This window comes from Symphodus melops (assembly GCF_947650265.1).
Source record: "Symphodus melops genome assembly, chromosome: 10".
Lineage (NCBI taxonomy): Eukaryota > Metazoa > Chordata > Actinopteri > Labriformes > Labridae > Symphodus > Symphodus melops.
In genome coordinates, this window is record NC_136700.1 from 19566115 (window position 1) to 19583142 (window position 17028).

Genomic DNA, 17028 nt, shown 5'->3' on the forward strand with positions numbered 1-17028 from the left:
TCAAGACTTTACCTGCTATTTTCTACCTATAGTTTGCTGGGGGTGGGAATTAAAGGTTGGATTTTGCAATGAGTTCATGTTTACAATATTTTTTGAACTTCTCAAATTGATTTATTTTATGCTTAGAGTTAAGTGGAGTTAGATGGCTGTTAGACTGGGGAAATTAGGTCAACCAAGACCCACTATACTGACCATTTCAGACTCTCCACAGGCTAACACCTGCACTGAGTCTGCAAGTGGACCACCTCTCCATGTGAACTCCAAAGACTTAAGAGGGGAAAAACTGAATTTGGAGAGGATCACCGTATGATTGAGGGAGGGACTAAAAGTGTGCATATTATTCCTTCCTCTGTTGGGACTCGCTGCAGGCAGGTACAGCATCTCTGCAGTCCAGCACCGCTCAGCTGTCACAGTCAGCTGCCCAGCGCGTCTATACTTCACAGCAAACTTCCAACTCCACGGTCCGTAAGTGCAAAGTAATATTTATATCAGTTATAAATAACACGATAGAATGATAGATGTGTGATATTTGCGGTGCTATGAGTCTTTTAATGCACCAGAGAGAAAGTGTTGGCTCTAAAGTTGCATTTTTTCCCCGTTAGGAATTTTCATACAGCGTGCAGCTCGTTTTTTTTTTTTTTTAATTGAGATGCGCTGCTCAGACCTGCATTACGGCTTATTTTTAGCGACCATGCAGGAGCTTTTAAAACATCAACAAAGAACAGTAAAGTTCATTGAATATTTGTAATTCTTTTAGAAATTAACTTTGCTTCAGTATGTTTTATTTGGTTGTATGTGTTTTACTTTACTGGCTTGAAATTGCTTTTAAATTGAAATTATACTGTGTAATATATTTATTTAGAAGCGTAATTATAGGGCTTTAAGCTGTGCTCTTTTTCCCCACTTTCAACTATCTTATCGATGACATTTAGAGAAGTTGAAAGGTCGTGCATGTATTTGAAAGGCAGCACAGATTTGCTCGTTATTTACTTTGTGTGAGGGTATTTTTGCTGAAACAAGAGCTCCCGAATCTTTTTGAGGTGATGAACATCTGCACGCATTGATCGCAGGCGCGTCTCTCCTCGCTGTCAGCAGCTGCTACAAACCAGATATGCCAAATTGCTTATCACATGAATGTGAGGAGGATAGGATCTGTCACTGCCCATGCACAGCATTCCTCGTCTTATGTAACCCTTCAGTTAGTTCACAGTCTCTTTTTTTTTAACGCTGCCTAAAGTAAACAATGTTAAGTGATAAGCAAAGTGTGTAAGAGCGGAGGAAGGCTAGCAAGAGGAAGGATAAGTGGAAGAGGAGGAGGAGAAAGAGGAGGAGGAAGAGGAAAGGCAGATGAGAGGAGGAGGCTGTTCTGTATTAAAAAAAAAACGATAGTTGAGAGAGAAGTGATGGGAATGTTAGCTCGACATGCATGTGGATAGAGGGATTTCCTTCAGCTTCAGGTGAAATCTTCTTGTTCCGCATGAAAACCAGTTGTGTTAACATTCAATAAATACTCATGTAAGCTATTTAATGTAAACCAAACAAACACTACACATGATGACATGATATTGAGTGTTTTTTTAAAGAAGCCTCAAACCACAGTTTTCACTCTTCAAAACGGTGGTGCTGATTTTGCACATTATTGTAACCTTGCTCCCCCTCCCTCTCCTTCCCTCTCTCTCTTTTCTCAAACATCTAGATATAAACCTACACATATGCCCACACACATAGTGCATACCACACACTTGCACAGAAAGACTGTAAACAGCGAGTGATGGATACCCTGTCTCGTCTGTTTGTGTGTTGATCCCTTCAGCAGGCCCTGCTTCTCCTGTCCACAGCATCAGTGATGAGTTACTACATGGATCCAGTTTCTTCCTACCCGGCCCTTCACCCCTGTGACCGTCTGGGCGCAATGGTAAGACCTCCCTCATAAATTACTTCTATGCTAAGGCTGCCACAGCTACCTGCCAACACAGCCGTCCGAGAGTGTGAGGCAATGGAGGCTTGCGTGTTAGCCGCTCAGCCACATGGTGGTGCAGGAATGTACGAAGGAGCGTATATGAGCAGTGTGTTCACATGTGTGTTAGCAACCACTGGATCCCATCACCTCACAGGAAAAATGAAAAATGTTCCTGTTGAGTTGCATCCACCAAAGTTGAACTATCAGTGTAAGAATGTAACTGTACATGCTGTTCCTCATGGTTTCGTCAAAAGTTAAGAAACAGAGCTGTTGAACAAGATGATTTTTTTTCAAGGCTGTGAAATCGCCCTTTTGACCTCCCTGGTGTTGCAAAACCAACCAGCGCCAAGATGCACTTCTCTTTAGCCAGTAATGTAGTAAATATTGAGACCTGTAGGCCTCCAACCTCGCCACTAACCAATTAAATTGGAGTCAGATCATCCCTGCAGAATAACACTTTGTCAGCCAAGCCACTCACAGCACAGGGCTTTGCAGCAGGCTGTTTGCAAGAACACCATGGCTCTTAACGCTTTCCAAATGAGAGAACTGAATACAGAGTCAGAGACAGTACGAGCTGGGAACATTGGGATTCCTGTCAGATGAGCATTTGAAGGGTGAAGGCCAAGGAGCGGAAAAATAAATGCCTCCATTTGTATGCAGAGCGCCGGCACATTAGGATAAGAGACTGAGGTTATATGCAAATGGAAACCCCACCCCAGCCTGATAGAAAACATAGAAAGATACAGCTCCCTGGCTCCTAATTGAGTCAGGTGGTGGGGCTTGCCTTTGAAATTGAGACTACTGTATACCAGGGCAGACCTGGTCAAAAGGTGAATCTGGGTCACCTGGCTAGCTCAATTCTTTTGAATTTATGAATTATCAGCAAAAAGCAGGAGGGCCCTATCTATTCTGTTTGTATTTTGAGCTTCACTTTGGTGATTGTCACTGTTTCACGCTACACAAAGAACAGTAGAAATAAATGTTAGACTCAGTAGCAGTGAAAGAAAGAGTAACAACCAGAATCCCCCTCAGTGTAAAGATGTTTTTGTGTGGGCCCTCGATTGCAGTATATTAAACATAAACAAGTCATTTATTAGTTTTTTTGGCTTTTTTCTTGTGGCTTTTTATGCCTTTATTACAAAGATAGGACAGTTGATAGAGTCTGAATTCATGAGAGAGTGAAGAGTAACATGTAGCAAAGGAGCCATATGTTCGGATTCAAACCTGCTTTAAGGACTATACAGCCTCTGTACATGGGGCATGCAAACTGACCTCTAGGCTGCAAGAACCTCTTGGACAGGATTCTTCCTAATAAAGCTTGGTTTTATCAGCAGCTATGTTTTTATGCTTTTCTTCACTAAAAGGACAAATAATAAATAATCGAATGGAACTAAATGCCTCATGTCTTTGCAGTATTGCAGGGAGCAGCAGCTAATGTGAAGCTCTGTGTTGAAGAAGGCACTACTTTTTATGTGCATATGTATGGTGCATTGGCAATAGAGTGCTTTATCTGGTAGATCTGAAGTGATTTTTGACTCACTTTAGGACTTCTCTATTGCAGATATATGTGACCTCATCATTGCAAGAAAAGCACAGATAATTATTTAATAATGAATGTAAGCCAGTTTACACTCTCTGTAATATACCTTCTACTTTGAACCTCCAGGGGGACATCAAACTAGGTGATGAGATATACATTACTGAACACATTTTTATGGTTTGGTTTTTATAACCTTGAAATGTAAAGGGATTTTAATGACATTGTATGTATTAAGTAAATGTGCATACTGCAGATCTTTGGAAAAAAAACATGCATGTTTTCAATATAAAAGTTAATGCAATGTGGATTAAAAACACAATGGAAAATATGTTCAACCAGGGATGTTAACGTTTTGATCTGAGGCAACAGCAAAAACACAAACTGGATTAAATGTACTTTCTCATTGGGAAATCTACAGCAGTCCCTTACAGCATATTTCATTTAACCTACATATACATTTGAAATGACTGCATAATCAGACTTCTTTCATACACCGGAAAATTCATACTGAGTTCTTGGCCCTTGCAAATCAAGTCTCTATATACAATGTGCCATAGTTTAAGTGTAACTTAAAACAAAAAATTAAACCAACACAAAATATGACAGATCTATTAAAAGGTTGTCAGGAACATTTTTCATTGCAGATTGAAAACATAACATTCAAACTGGGCCCCTCCTCCAGGGCTCATCACCCATAGAAGTACATTGTCACTGCGGGACGTAGTGTGTACGTTTACTGCTTGTACCTATACTGCAAGCTAGTGCATGCTAGGACCAGATAACAGAAAGCAGTCAACACAAAGTTCACTTGCATTTTGGAAAGAGCAGGTGGCAAGACTTGGTGGCAGTCAAGGCAATCAATCAATCAATCAATCAATCAATCATATTTGCCGGTTTGAGTCACATCCTATTGCTCAGTTGTAAACCTCCCTGATTCACCTGCACACTGTCATTGGCTGAGGGAATCACACCAGTGCCCGATCCAGAAACTTCCTGTGTCAACCAAAACAAACCAACCCAACACTGCATTTATGATTCTTTATTTCATTTTTGAAGATTTTACTTTTTATATGAAAGTGTAGTATTATGATCAAAAAAGAAAGAGTGGCTCTAGTTTTTAAGTAAATTAGCTCTGTTTGATTACAATTTTCATTTTATTTACAGATAAAACAAATTAAACAATAACAATAAGAAGAAGAACATCACGGGAGAATGTGAGGGAGAATTACTTCAAAAAACCATCAGGTGTTTGTCAAGTTGAATTCCTAAATACAGAATAATTAAAGGAACAATTAGAGCAGTGAGTGCATCAGTTATACAAGGTATCAATACGTCTTCCAACACTATGACATATAAAATAAGGACAGTACAAACAAGAACAGTACAGGCAGCAAGGCATAAGTAAATAGTAAGAACTCTCTTTTAAGGCATGTGCCAAAAGAGTTGTGATTATAGTCTCAGAACATTCAGATGTATGGCTTTAAGCTTTTAAGCAATGTGTGGCAGAATGTAAAAGAGACTCATTTAAGTCTCTCACTGACAGTCTTTGTTCATTTCACAACTTGAAACTGACTTCTGAATTGAAAGTTATTCTACAGTTGAACTGATAAAAGCATATTCTGGTGTCGATGTTATCTCCACTTATCTATGTCAGTCTACCCGTCTATCCATAAATAATCCTCAGGGCTCTTCCATGCCTATCTAACTTTGCCCCCCCCCCTCTCAGACTGATAGGAGAAGTCAGCCTCCCATGCAACTTTCTTAAAAACCCTGGTAAATGGGCCTCTCTGATCCTCTGGTCATGTTTGCCATCCATAAAGCTGGCTGGCTACTGATAAATACGGCTTATCAGATGGCTCACTGTCAGCCTGTCCATCAGTTACATATATGACATTGAACATGTGACAGTCTATTATCAATCTTTTTGGCAGTTTGGTTGACAGACTTGATAAATGTCTCTTTTTAAGACATAATTGAATGTAAATACAGAAAATGAAATGTGTGGACCATATATTCTGAAAGCACATATCATGGTGTGAACTTAAATGACAACATTGCAAACGCTAAATATTTTTTTATATTCACAAAGTCAGAAAGAGGACATATGGAGTCAGACACTAGTGAGAAAATCCTCCATACCTTGTTCACATCACTTTCAAACATAATAGTCCAACCATATCTATTGAGGTTTTGTGTTTGTTGTCAAATTGATATGCTAAAAATGGCCAACCGCTATCTTCTTCCTTACTATATCGTATATCCACAAAGAATTCCCTATCTCTCTGTTCAACTGTCAAATGTTGACTGCAGACTTCCTCCGTTGCGCAACCTTTTACGAGTACATTTATGTGATAAGCAGGATAAAACAACATGCAAAAGATAAACTGAAAGAGTCAAATTTAGCAGCAAAGTTTATCTGTGAAGAAGACAATGAAAAATCGTTTTTCTTATCCAAGGTTACACTGAGCACATTCAAAGCCACTGGATCTTTTCAGTGGTTGTTTTTGGCTAAATTGTTTCCAGGCACAAAAACAGAAGTTTCCACAAGTTATATAAAACCGTGGGGTTAATGTATCCAATACATTCAAAAACATACTGATTTTTTTCTAGCCTGTCAGCATGGTCTTTTGCACTGCCACTTGGTATCTTAATATTCTCCAGCCATCCAGATTTTAGAAATTCCACCCAAAACTCAAATGTTGTATTCTGTAGTATTCTCGTTCATTTCGTGAGCTCCTAAATATAATTTTAAAAAATCTCTTTACTTTTTGTTCGAAGCTCTTATTCTGAAAAAAAACAAAATCCTAATTATTGTCTAAGTGTTATTATTTTTTCAACTTAATTTAGTTTGACATTAGTGATGGTGGGCCACATCGTGGCACAGTCATAAGCTCTATCGCCTCACAGTGAGGCATGAGGAGGTTCATGGTTTGAATCCCTCTCAGACATGAGCCTCTCTGTGTGGAGTTTGCATGCTCTGTGCATTTATGGGTTCTCTTTGGGTACTGCGGCTTTCAGCCACATCACCAAAGACATGCTCATGAGGTTAATTAGTGACTGAGTTGACTGGCGGACAGTCCAGGGTGAAACCCCTCCTCTTGCCCAACGACAGCTGAGAAGGAAAAAAAGTGTGACAGAAAATAGAAAGATGGATTAGTGATGGGATCAATGCCCCTTTGTCAGATCTTGTGGCTCAGTTTTGTTACAAAAAGCTGTTCAAATTGTAGATAGATCCTTGTTTGTTTTTTTTTACCAGGGCGGGTTTCACACCAAGACAATAATATGAAATGAATTCTGTTGGCCACTTTACTTTGTGTATAATACTTAAATGAGAGAAAACCATTTATGTCCAACACAGAAACAGCAACACAAGTTAACTAAAGTGCTTTCTATTCATGTATTTCTAATTCTTAGTTGAACAAAAAAATATATATATTTGCGCATAAATTATTTTTAATTTTAAACAAGACTGGTAAGAAAAATCATATTTGTAATATACCTGTTTTCTTTCAGGTTACACCATCAAATTATCCAATTTAAATTAAATGAAACAGAACACAATAGTTTAATTTCTCTGATTCACTTAGGTTATTTGTTATCGCTCTCTCTCTACATTCACTCTGGAGCTCACTCCACCACTGCACCCTTGAGTCCTCTCTCACTCTCTCTCTCTCTGTATCTAGATTGTCAGGAGGGAGGTAGGCTACAAAAAGTCTCTTTTCTATCCTTAACCTCGAAAACTGAGCTGCACAGAGGATTGACTGATTGTCTCTGCTCATGGGAAGGGGAGGGAATGGAATCGTTCATCCTAAAGAGCTGAATCGGATCGGTCAGGACAACACAAGGCAACACAATTCGAGATTATTTCCACATTTGTGTCATGTCTAAACTAGATTTTGAAAAGGGTCCTAAGACAAACACGATAAAGCATACAGAAGAAAAGCAACTTTACAGGCAGCTTTTAAATGCTTAGAGTGCTTTGTGATTAACTGTCTCTGATTTTGTGTTCAGAGACAGAGTGGAGGGGTGGCAGCAGGTCCTCACACCCAGTTTCCTGCTGTGGTTCACCCTCAGCAGCAGTATTACCCATCACAGCCCCTTTACATCCAGGACATACCCCTGCAGGAGGTCCCCAACGGACATGACCTGTGCCCTTCAGGTAAGAAATGAACAGCCCTTAATATTAGAGTTGTAGTTAAGATCACACTAACCAAGACCGAGACAAACCCGAGACCAGAGAGCTCCGAGACAAGACCAAGACATTTAGGGATTGAGGCCGAGTTGAGACGAGGACCAAGGCAGGACGAGACCAAGACGTTAAATATAACATTAATATATAATCATCATCTTGAGTGCAATTGACGAGTCATTAAGTTCGACCATAACACCGGGAAGGTTGCAAACGTAAACATGCAAACGGCACGGACCAAGTCCGGAAACTGGTCTGGTAGCTGGAGAGGTGCCAGTCCATTTTCCTGAGCACTGCCGAGGTGCCCCTGAGCAAGGCACCGAACCCCAATACTGCTCTGGAGCGCTCGCTGTGGGCAGCCCCCTCACTCTGAGACCTCTCCATTAATGCATGTCACTAGAACCCTGTTTGTGCATGAGTGTGTATCTCGGCCTATGTGTGTGTTAGACAGAGTGTAAACCGAATTTCCCCTCGTGGGATTAATAAAGTGTAAATTATTATTATGTAACCTGGGGATAAAAATCCTGTTTTGAATTGATGTAATTTGTTCTTTTATAACAGGGTGTTTTCATTATAACCACAGTAATGACGTAGAAAAAATAGCCTGTAAGTGGTGTTGACCAGACTCTCAAACAAGACTGAGTAAAACCAGCAAGACTGGTATAAAAAACACATTAGCAGACATTTATATAGACTAATGCAGTCAGTTATTGTACAATCACACAATGTATAATGCTTTGATACTTCGAAACATCAATGAGATTTGTCGTTGATATCAACCCTCTGGTTTTGTTTCATGGATTTTGAGTGACTGTCTTCTTCTGTTGGATAAATAATAGCTTTCATTACCTGTCAACAAACAACTTTGAGGAAGACAAGACCTTGTGTAAAGTGGAATGGTAAATGAGCAATCAGTCACACTCCAGCGTACATGTCTGCAATCTTGACACGCTCACATTAAACTCCGTCCGAGACAAACAGAGTCTCGACTTGACCTGTCGTTCAGCGTCTGCTGCTCGAGGGATGATGGCGATGTCGACCCTGAGGGCAATGCCTTTACCAGATACCCTTCTTTATTTATTTTTTCCTCCATGCCTTTTCCCATTTTTGTTCTCCAGACAAACACAGGCCCCAACATTTTTTGCCCTTCAATCCTATCTACATTCGTTGCTTTTCCTTTTGTTCAAATGACTATAACTTAAATGCGACATTCCTTGCAGTGCATTTGCCTGTGCTTGACACTTGCCTCTTCTCGTTCTTTAAAAAACTGATTAATGCTCGTGGACTGGGACGCACGCCACGGGAGTAGCGTAGGGGTGCTGGGGGGCACCGGCTTTCTTCCGTCACCTCCCTGAGCTGGATGCAGGGGGCAAGGCAGGGGGGCCAAAGGGCGGCTATCTTTTTCCCAAGCCCGCGGTACGGTCTCTGGAGAGTAAGAGGGGGTTTGTGTTGCGTTTGTGTGTGTGTGTGTATGTATGAGAGGGAGTCAGGATTTGATGGGATTTGCTGATGTTTGTTGCCAGAGACGCACTCCTTTGGAGGACTGACTTCATTGCTCCCAGCACTAAACCGTTGACATAAACATTGCCAAGTGGAAAAAAATGACCGAGTCTTGACCTTGTTTTTTTCTCATCCTTCTCCTAAATCCTACACTATGCACAGCACAGGGTTCAAGAGCATACGAGTCACCTGGAGTTGCTGTTACAGTCATTAAGCTTGAGTTAGTGGCGTCAGATAGACCTGCTAGAGGTCCTGTACTATACTAGCATAATGCTAACCTCAAGAGTATCTCACTGACCTCTGACACGGTCTCTGAACCCTGCAGCCGTTGCATTGACTCATTACTCTCAAACTGTAAACAGTTTCTACTTGAATATTTTCACTTGCAATTTGGCACAAGTGATTTTAAACTTGCTTCCTGCTCTATGAGCTAATGCTCTTTGGAAATGTGTACTCTGCGGCGACAGTATATGAAGTCCTTTTTTAACTATTGCATTTGTGGTAGTTTGTTTATGCTTTCTTCTTTTATTCAAAAAATACAAACACATCTCGTCCACCTGGGACACAAAACAAGTCCATCGTAAAAGGAAACAAATCATTGGCATACAAAGACTGTTTGTGGCCATAGTCGAGTGGTTAGAGTTCTCGTTTAAAAAAAAAAAAAAAAAAAAAGACTGTTTGCTTGGTCCTGCTAACTTGTTGCTTATTTAAAATCAAATCAAAAGTTAAAGAGAAACATAAGCCTTCATTCGGACTGTGTTTCAGGATTCCTCACAAATATTCACTCAGCTCGTTTTTTGGCATCTTCCAGCTCCTGAGGGAAATATTTGGTTCTTTAGCCACTGAATCCTCCACTATGCTCACTTGCTAAGTATTAACATTATGTTTGCCCTTTAGCCTTTTGAGTGTGCAGTTGTTTTTTAAAGCCTAATTTAGCTTAGTTTCACTTACTTCTGGAGTCTTACTTGAACCCCTGAAAGTTGTCAAAAATATCACATGATGTATGTGGGTCTCAGGAGGCAGGACATGCCGTACAAATACAGAGCAGGAATTGAGGAAGAAACAATGGAGTGTGATTGGACGTATTCAAGGTTTAACAAACAAGTTTAACAAAAGAGTTGCAAGCAGTAAAACATATAAAGCAGCTTAACGATGTGCATAACAGATACAGGCGTGAAGCTAAAGAGTAAAGTTGTGAGTCTGACAGCTAAACTTTATAGCAAACTACTTATTTTAAAACAGAAAATAAATGTAGCCATGACTGTAAGTGAGCTTGTTTACAAATGAATTGCCTTCTTCATTTGTAAAAATAAGAGGAAAAAGAAGACATTTCTTTGTTTTCAGGAAAATAAGTGCATGATGAAAATCTGCCTTTTTTAATGAAAAATATAATGAGGCAAAATAATTTCCAAGTCACTTGTTGATGTGAAACAAACACTCCTTAGTGGATTCCTTAACATTTACTTAGTGCCATGCTGAAATCTTTGTTGATCTATTCTATTTAACTTTCAGAGTGTTTGAATTCTGATGATTTTTGCAGTACTGCTCCGAGAATAGATTGGATGCTGTTAAATGACATATGCTAGTGTGAGAAGGAAAGAGTCCAGAGCAGATGTGAGAGGCGAGGATGTGCAATGTTAAAGGCCCATCGCATGTTTGGCCTTGAGCCCATGTCACACACACTGCTTCCTGACAACAGCCATGCCATGGTGATGTTTACACTAACCCAGCTCTACGAGTCACTATCCAGCACTCACCACAGAGCCTGTGAACTCCTATTGTGGAAATAGTGTGTGTGTGTGTGTGTGTGTGTCTGTGTGTGGGTGATACAGAGTGACTGTGTATTTCTGTTGGATCGCAATCATATCCAGGCACAGCTATCACACACACTCCACCAACATCCTGCAGTGATGCTCACTTCACATATTCATTCATTAAATTCACACCAAGCTCTCTGCTGTGTATTGTGTTACTGCATCCTCCCATTCAGTGAAGCCCACATGCACACACATGCACAAACACATCCACTCCTCTGCACTCATGAGTTCACTGTACAGTTAAACATGCCCTCCCATTTAGTACACACAGGCACAGCTGTGATCTGGCACTCAGGGACCATTGGCCTGTTTTATTTGATGTGATTTGACAGCTGGACAGTTGGACAAGGAGGGGAACAGGGTGGAAAGCAGAGGAGAGTGGGCGGGATACAGTTCGAGAAAAGAAGAAGGAAAAGGATAAGAAGAGGGAGAAGTCACAGGACTAGGACTGGTGGGAGGAGAGGAGGCAAGGGAAGGAGGATCTAAATGTTGAGCCTTGAGGGGGGGGTGATGGGGGGGGGGGGGGGGGTTCGCCTCTGATGAGGGGCACGTCCTCACGGGCGCAGGCCCATTTTTTATTTCTAAAAGTAAACAGGCGGCCTGCGGGGGTCTGGGGGTTATGGGAAAGGAGGAAACAGTGATGCTAATCAGACTGTTGCACACTTCCCCCTCCAACAATAAAACAAAACAAGAGTGGAAACACGGAAAAGCGACAGACAACTGAGGAGGAATGGGCTACACAACAACCACGGACCTAGATTTGAACTGTGTGTTGTAATTATCTTTCTGAAGCAAGAGGTGTTAGTCAATAAACAGAGGAAAGAAGCAACCTGTCTCCCTGTACCGCATATTTGTAGTTTGTGAAGTGTTTTTAGAAATCTGAGTTATTTTAGTTTCCACATTAGGCTTCTGAGAAGTGGTTGCATTGTCTCTTGAAATTGGACATTTACAAGCAGAGTCACTCTGGAAATTCCATCTGAGAACTCCAAGTACTTCTTTGCTGAACTAATCGGTGTCAAATGATGATTTGGGGTGAATATCTTCTTTTGACAAGCCATTTTTTGTATGTTTTTTGTAAATGAATAGTTTTCCTTTAAAAAAACAAAAAAAATCAAACTGCAGGTCACAGAAGACAAACCCCTGACTTGCTCTGATGCTCTGCTCTCAAGCGTTAGCCAAGTTTTATTTCTAGGAAGTGTAAGTGCTGTAAGTTCCTCTTGATAGCGCAGTGACTAATTACAAACCACTTCAGTTCGAGAACATGCAGTTCTGAAACACATGCAATCACTGACGGGTGATGATGCAACAGATGCCAGCTCATCAGGAAAGGTGGCGCTTTAATGAATCCTCAGAGGGACCTCCTATTGTTTTAATGTCTGTATCATGAGCTTAGCAATATCCACAGACTGTTAACTACAATGAGTGTTCACTGTAATGGGAATAGTTGATTTTTCTGACTGTGTCTCATAACATGTGTTCAGAGTTGAATAGAAACTGTAGGAAATAAAAGATTTCCCCCAAATCACAAAATATTAACAGTTAAAATCACAATAAACAAAATATAACAATAGCTATAAATCCAGATTATCTATCTCAACATCTACAATGCTGTTAAGGGTTTATTTTTACAGTTAAAAAACTTTATTTATGTTTTGAGAACTAAATTAAATTTTTTTCTCCTTCAGCTGAGGGTACAAGTGGAGCTTTATCTGAGAACATGGTGCTAACAGAGGAGGGAGGGCACGACGAGAGGAGGGAGGTCTGGGAGGCAAAGAGACTCAGAGGGGGGTGGGGATAATTGAATTATCTGCACAATGGAGTGATGGGGGGCACGTGGTGCTGCTAATGGAGGAAGAGATGTCCTTTTTAGCGAAGCTAATTGTCGAGAAAAGAGCTGAGCCTTTGTTCAGGGAGGCCCTGCTACTTTCCCAGTGCACTTACATGCACAGAACTGGGTAGTGCACGCACACTCACACACACACACTCACACACACACACACACACACACAGACAAACACATGCATTTAGGACAGCCTTTGGAATGTGAGAAAAAAGAGAAAGACTTACATGTACACAGAGTAAGCCTATCCCCCCCCCCCCCCCCCCCCCACACACACACACACACACACACACACACACACACACACTAGCACCACTACACACATACACACACGCACAGATACAATGCTCCTGTCCTAGCTAACTCTCTGATCTCAGCAGGAGTGCATCCAGCCTGTGGCACCGTCAGACAGCATCCGCCACAGATAGAGCTGAGACTGAGCTGCCAGACAGAGACCACAAGGTCCCTGTTGTTTTACTGTTTTACTGTCTGCTCTGTGTGTGTGTGTGTGTGTGTGTGTGTGTGTGTGTGTGTGGGTGTGCGCATGTGTGTGTGTGTATGTGTGACGGTCTCTCGGTGTCCATCTTCCATCTGCGTGTGTGCTTGAGTGTCCTATTGATTACTCGCTAAACGCTGTCTGTTCACACGACATAAAGCTGCCCAGCCATTACTTTTGTCTAAAACGTCTCCTACTTTGATTTCATCAGTGACTCATAATTTAGCATTTTACACTCGCAAACGTGAAAGAACGTGTAAGCATTGGATTCCAAATGCTTAAAGCAACCAAGACGTTTTTGTGACTCGCTGCAAGGGAAGAAAAATGAACATGAAAACATCACTTGACAGCTGTATGCGCTGCTCTAAATCGTATAACCTTTCAGTTAACTCTTTGAAAAGTAGCAGGTGCAATGGTTACATCGAAGGATTATAGACATGCACACAACACAGATGTGCCAGCGAGAGACAGACAGAAATCAGGAGAAGAGGAGGAAGGAGAGCGAAAGCTGCTTCAACATTGGTTTATACACTGGAAAGCAATTAAGTGAAAGTAGCTATCAAAACCATGGCAACAGCATATGAAGAAAAAAGATTTCAATCCAAAATGTGTCTGATGTTGGACATGTGTCCTCAAGTGTATACAGGTACAGCATGCACACCGGCTGTTTCATAAGACAATTAACAAACCCTCTCTCTTAATAGGAAATGACACAATAGCATTTGTTTAAACTTGTATTGTGCAAAACTCAAAAACATTTCCTACAGTTTGATATCGAGAGCTGTGTGGAGATATGGGAAATGTTGTTTATTTAGCTGATGATTTTTTTTTTAATGGACATTAAATTCCTTATGCTTTTGTATTAGTATATCTGTTTGTGTTCAAGGTCATTGAATACCAGGCTGTTTCAGGGGAAGAGAAATGTTCACTGCTTTGATATCAGTAACACAATGTTCTATGATCCAGGAACAGAAATGTTTTCACATGTTTCCTGGCAACAGCATTTTGACAGAACAAGACTCTTTGTAATGACTTTGTTTGCCAAATGTTTACTTTGTGCTTTTTGTTTCCAGTTTTACTTGACCAATTCTATATTTTGATTTAGCAATGTTAATATGATTTCTGAAAATATTTGAAAAAATATTTCAAATGTGTTTTTTTTTAAACAAATAGATGTATAGAAGGGGAGGCCGGCAGAAAAAAACAAAAAAACAAATTGAAATAGACTACAGTGACGCCAGCCCAGATATTAGTCAGCAACACCATTAAACCCCTAATGACTGCCCTCAGGCACAGAAGGACCCGGGCTGTCCTTTTAAGAACAGATCCGAGGGAGTTCATTAAGAGAAAACAATGAGGGGCAGTCAGAGAGAGAGAGAGAGAGAGAGAGAGAGAGAGAGAGAGAGAGAGAGAGAGAGAGACTGACTGACTGACTGAGATGAAGTGAGAGGTACAGTACCCCCTTCCATTCTTGTCGCCCATCACCCCACCCCCCACTTACTTTGCCCCTGGTGAGGCAGCTTTTCTCACCGCAGAACCCACCAGCACTCTTCCCAGACGAGGCTTCTATCAGGGCCAATGAAACCTGATCCAAGCCTGCTAATGGAGCCGGTGAAGTACCACCGGTTTAAAAATCCATATGTGATCAATACCCCAGGCTCCCCAGCCTCCATACACACACGCATACAGTACATGCAGAAGTATCATATTGACTTGCATCATGACTCTAACAAGGTTGCTTATGATGAGGTTAAATAAACGGAAAAAGAGAGAAGATCCCGCCGTACTTCTGTTGCAGCTCAGTGTTTTTCTCTTCTTTTAAAAACAGTAGTGTCCTGTGCAATATATGTTAGAATGGCTATTACAATCTGTTAGTACTCTTTTTGTTGCCATGGGAGGAGGTTTGCTCAGAGTGGAGCTTCTCTAGCCAAAGAAGGCCAATGGCCCATGAGTCAATCAGAAATGCAATCTAAGAATGTGAACATGCAGTTTGCCCTGTTTCCATGAAAGCTTATGATTGTTTTTGTTTTTTTTTAAATCCATGATACAAATGAGTGAAACTACACGTTTAGATGCAAAGACAACTCTCATGACAACAAATAAGTGATGCAGTTCCAGAAAGAAAAAGAAAATGACCTGGTTGTTTTTTATTGAACAGTACAAGGTGAACAGGAAATACTCTGAGGTGTTTATGAGGGTGAGTTACAAGTTATGAGGAGGCCTGGACCTGCCGAAAATTGGACATAGACATGTTGAGCTCTCCCTTTAGCTAATGGTCAACTCACAGATTAAACCATCTGTAAAGCTTTATCTTTTAACATTTAATTCCATCATCCACTTTAATTTGTTCTTTCACTTTTGTAATGTGTTTCTAATGTGTGCCATTTAAGACTCACAATATGTCAAATATACCAGATTGTAGCATGCTGTTTTTAATCCCTCCCCATGAGCCTGTATCATCTCAGAACAATTCTTTTTGGAAATTGTTTAGAATATTCGTTATTTTAGTCATGAATATTGGCGTCACGGAGATGATGAATTAACAGTTTGTTGTCATATTTGAATGGGTAACGTGGTTTATATCAATTGTTTCTCAGGCTACTCGGCAGTCTTTACATCTCCAGAGAATTTCCCAACCTCACCCCTGTTAAACGCGAGTAATTTGCGGGAACATGTGGAGTCCTAACTGCGTCTGATGACGCGCAGGGGTCTTGATACAAGAAGGTTCTCACAGAGACACGGGGGAGGTCGTGGTAGCATCTATGTTTGTGTGTGAGAGTGAGTGAGTGAGTGTGTGCGTGCGTGCGTGCGTGTGTTGGATCTGTGGGGCATTGTAATTGAATTGTGAATCAACTGGCAAGTCTGCCCCTAACACCGCCCCCTTCAGCTGTCGTCGCACTGAATGCAACGCCCATAGCCAGAGAATGAGGGGAAGGAGTGAGTGAGTGTGTGAAGGAGTAAGAAAGAACGAGGAAAAGAGGGAGTGTGTGTGTACATGTACTGGAGGACAAGACAGTGTTAAGTTAGGAATAACAGACACGGAATTGTTTTTTTTCTTTAGTGTGAGAGGAAAGAGAGAGAGAGAGAAAACAACCCAAAACATCAGCGAGTGTAAAAGACCGGCGCGCGCACGGGAGTGAAGATTTTCGCTTATTTGGTGTTTTTGGAGCTGTTAGAATAAAAAGAGGGACGCGGGTTGTTAAGTGACGCTGATCTGATGATCATGACGGCAGCTGTCGATATGAAACCGACGTTAACAATCATAAAGGCTGAAAAAATGGACGGTGAGTAGGCTAATACAACTCTTCTGTGACAGTTTACACGCGACTAACGTTACTCCTGATTTTTTCCTAATAACATAACCAGCTGATGGCAGATTACGTTGTTTATAACCTCAGGGATAGCCTGTTTCTCATGAATTAGACGCGTCGAGAGGGACGGGACGTCTCAGACGTGTTAGGACGGTGTTGGTTGCTCAATGTTGGACACCACGCAATTCTTGAGAAAAATGCAATTATGCCAGAGGCTTTATATAACCACTGTCATTTCATTTGGGTCACTCTGTCGGCTCCGATTTATATTCCGTAAATAACACGAAGTGTGAAAAGTGATTTCATATTTTTTTTTAATATTAACTAGACTTAGATGTGATGCAGAGGAAAGTGTGTAAGTGTCACCCAATGTAG

General features: G+C 41.0%; 1 protein-coding gene across 8 annotated transcripts in view; it reads left to right on the top strand.

Moving 5' to 3' along the window:
- Positions 1-294: 294 nt before the first annotated feature.
- Positions 295-17028, top strand: part of ets1 (v-ets avian erythroblastosis virus E26 oncogene homolog 1) — a 39276-nt gene continuing 22542 nt past the window's right edge. For 3 of the 8 annotated variants that reach the window (XM_079354406.1, XM_079354407.1, XM_079354408.1), the window contains exons 1-3: positions 651-724; positions 1814-1915; positions 7512-7659. In XM_079354406.1, the coding sequence (XP_079210532.1) occupies positions 692-724; positions 1814-1915; positions 7512-7659 (283 nt within the window). In that variant the 5' untranslated portion in view covers positions 651-691. Of the gene's footprint in view, positions 466-650; positions 725-1813; positions 1916-7511; positions 7660-16198; positions 16627-17028 lie in introns of those variants that run through there. The other 5 variants (XM_079354413.1, XM_079354410.1, XM_079354409.1 and 2 more) reach the window with 5 other exon arrangements.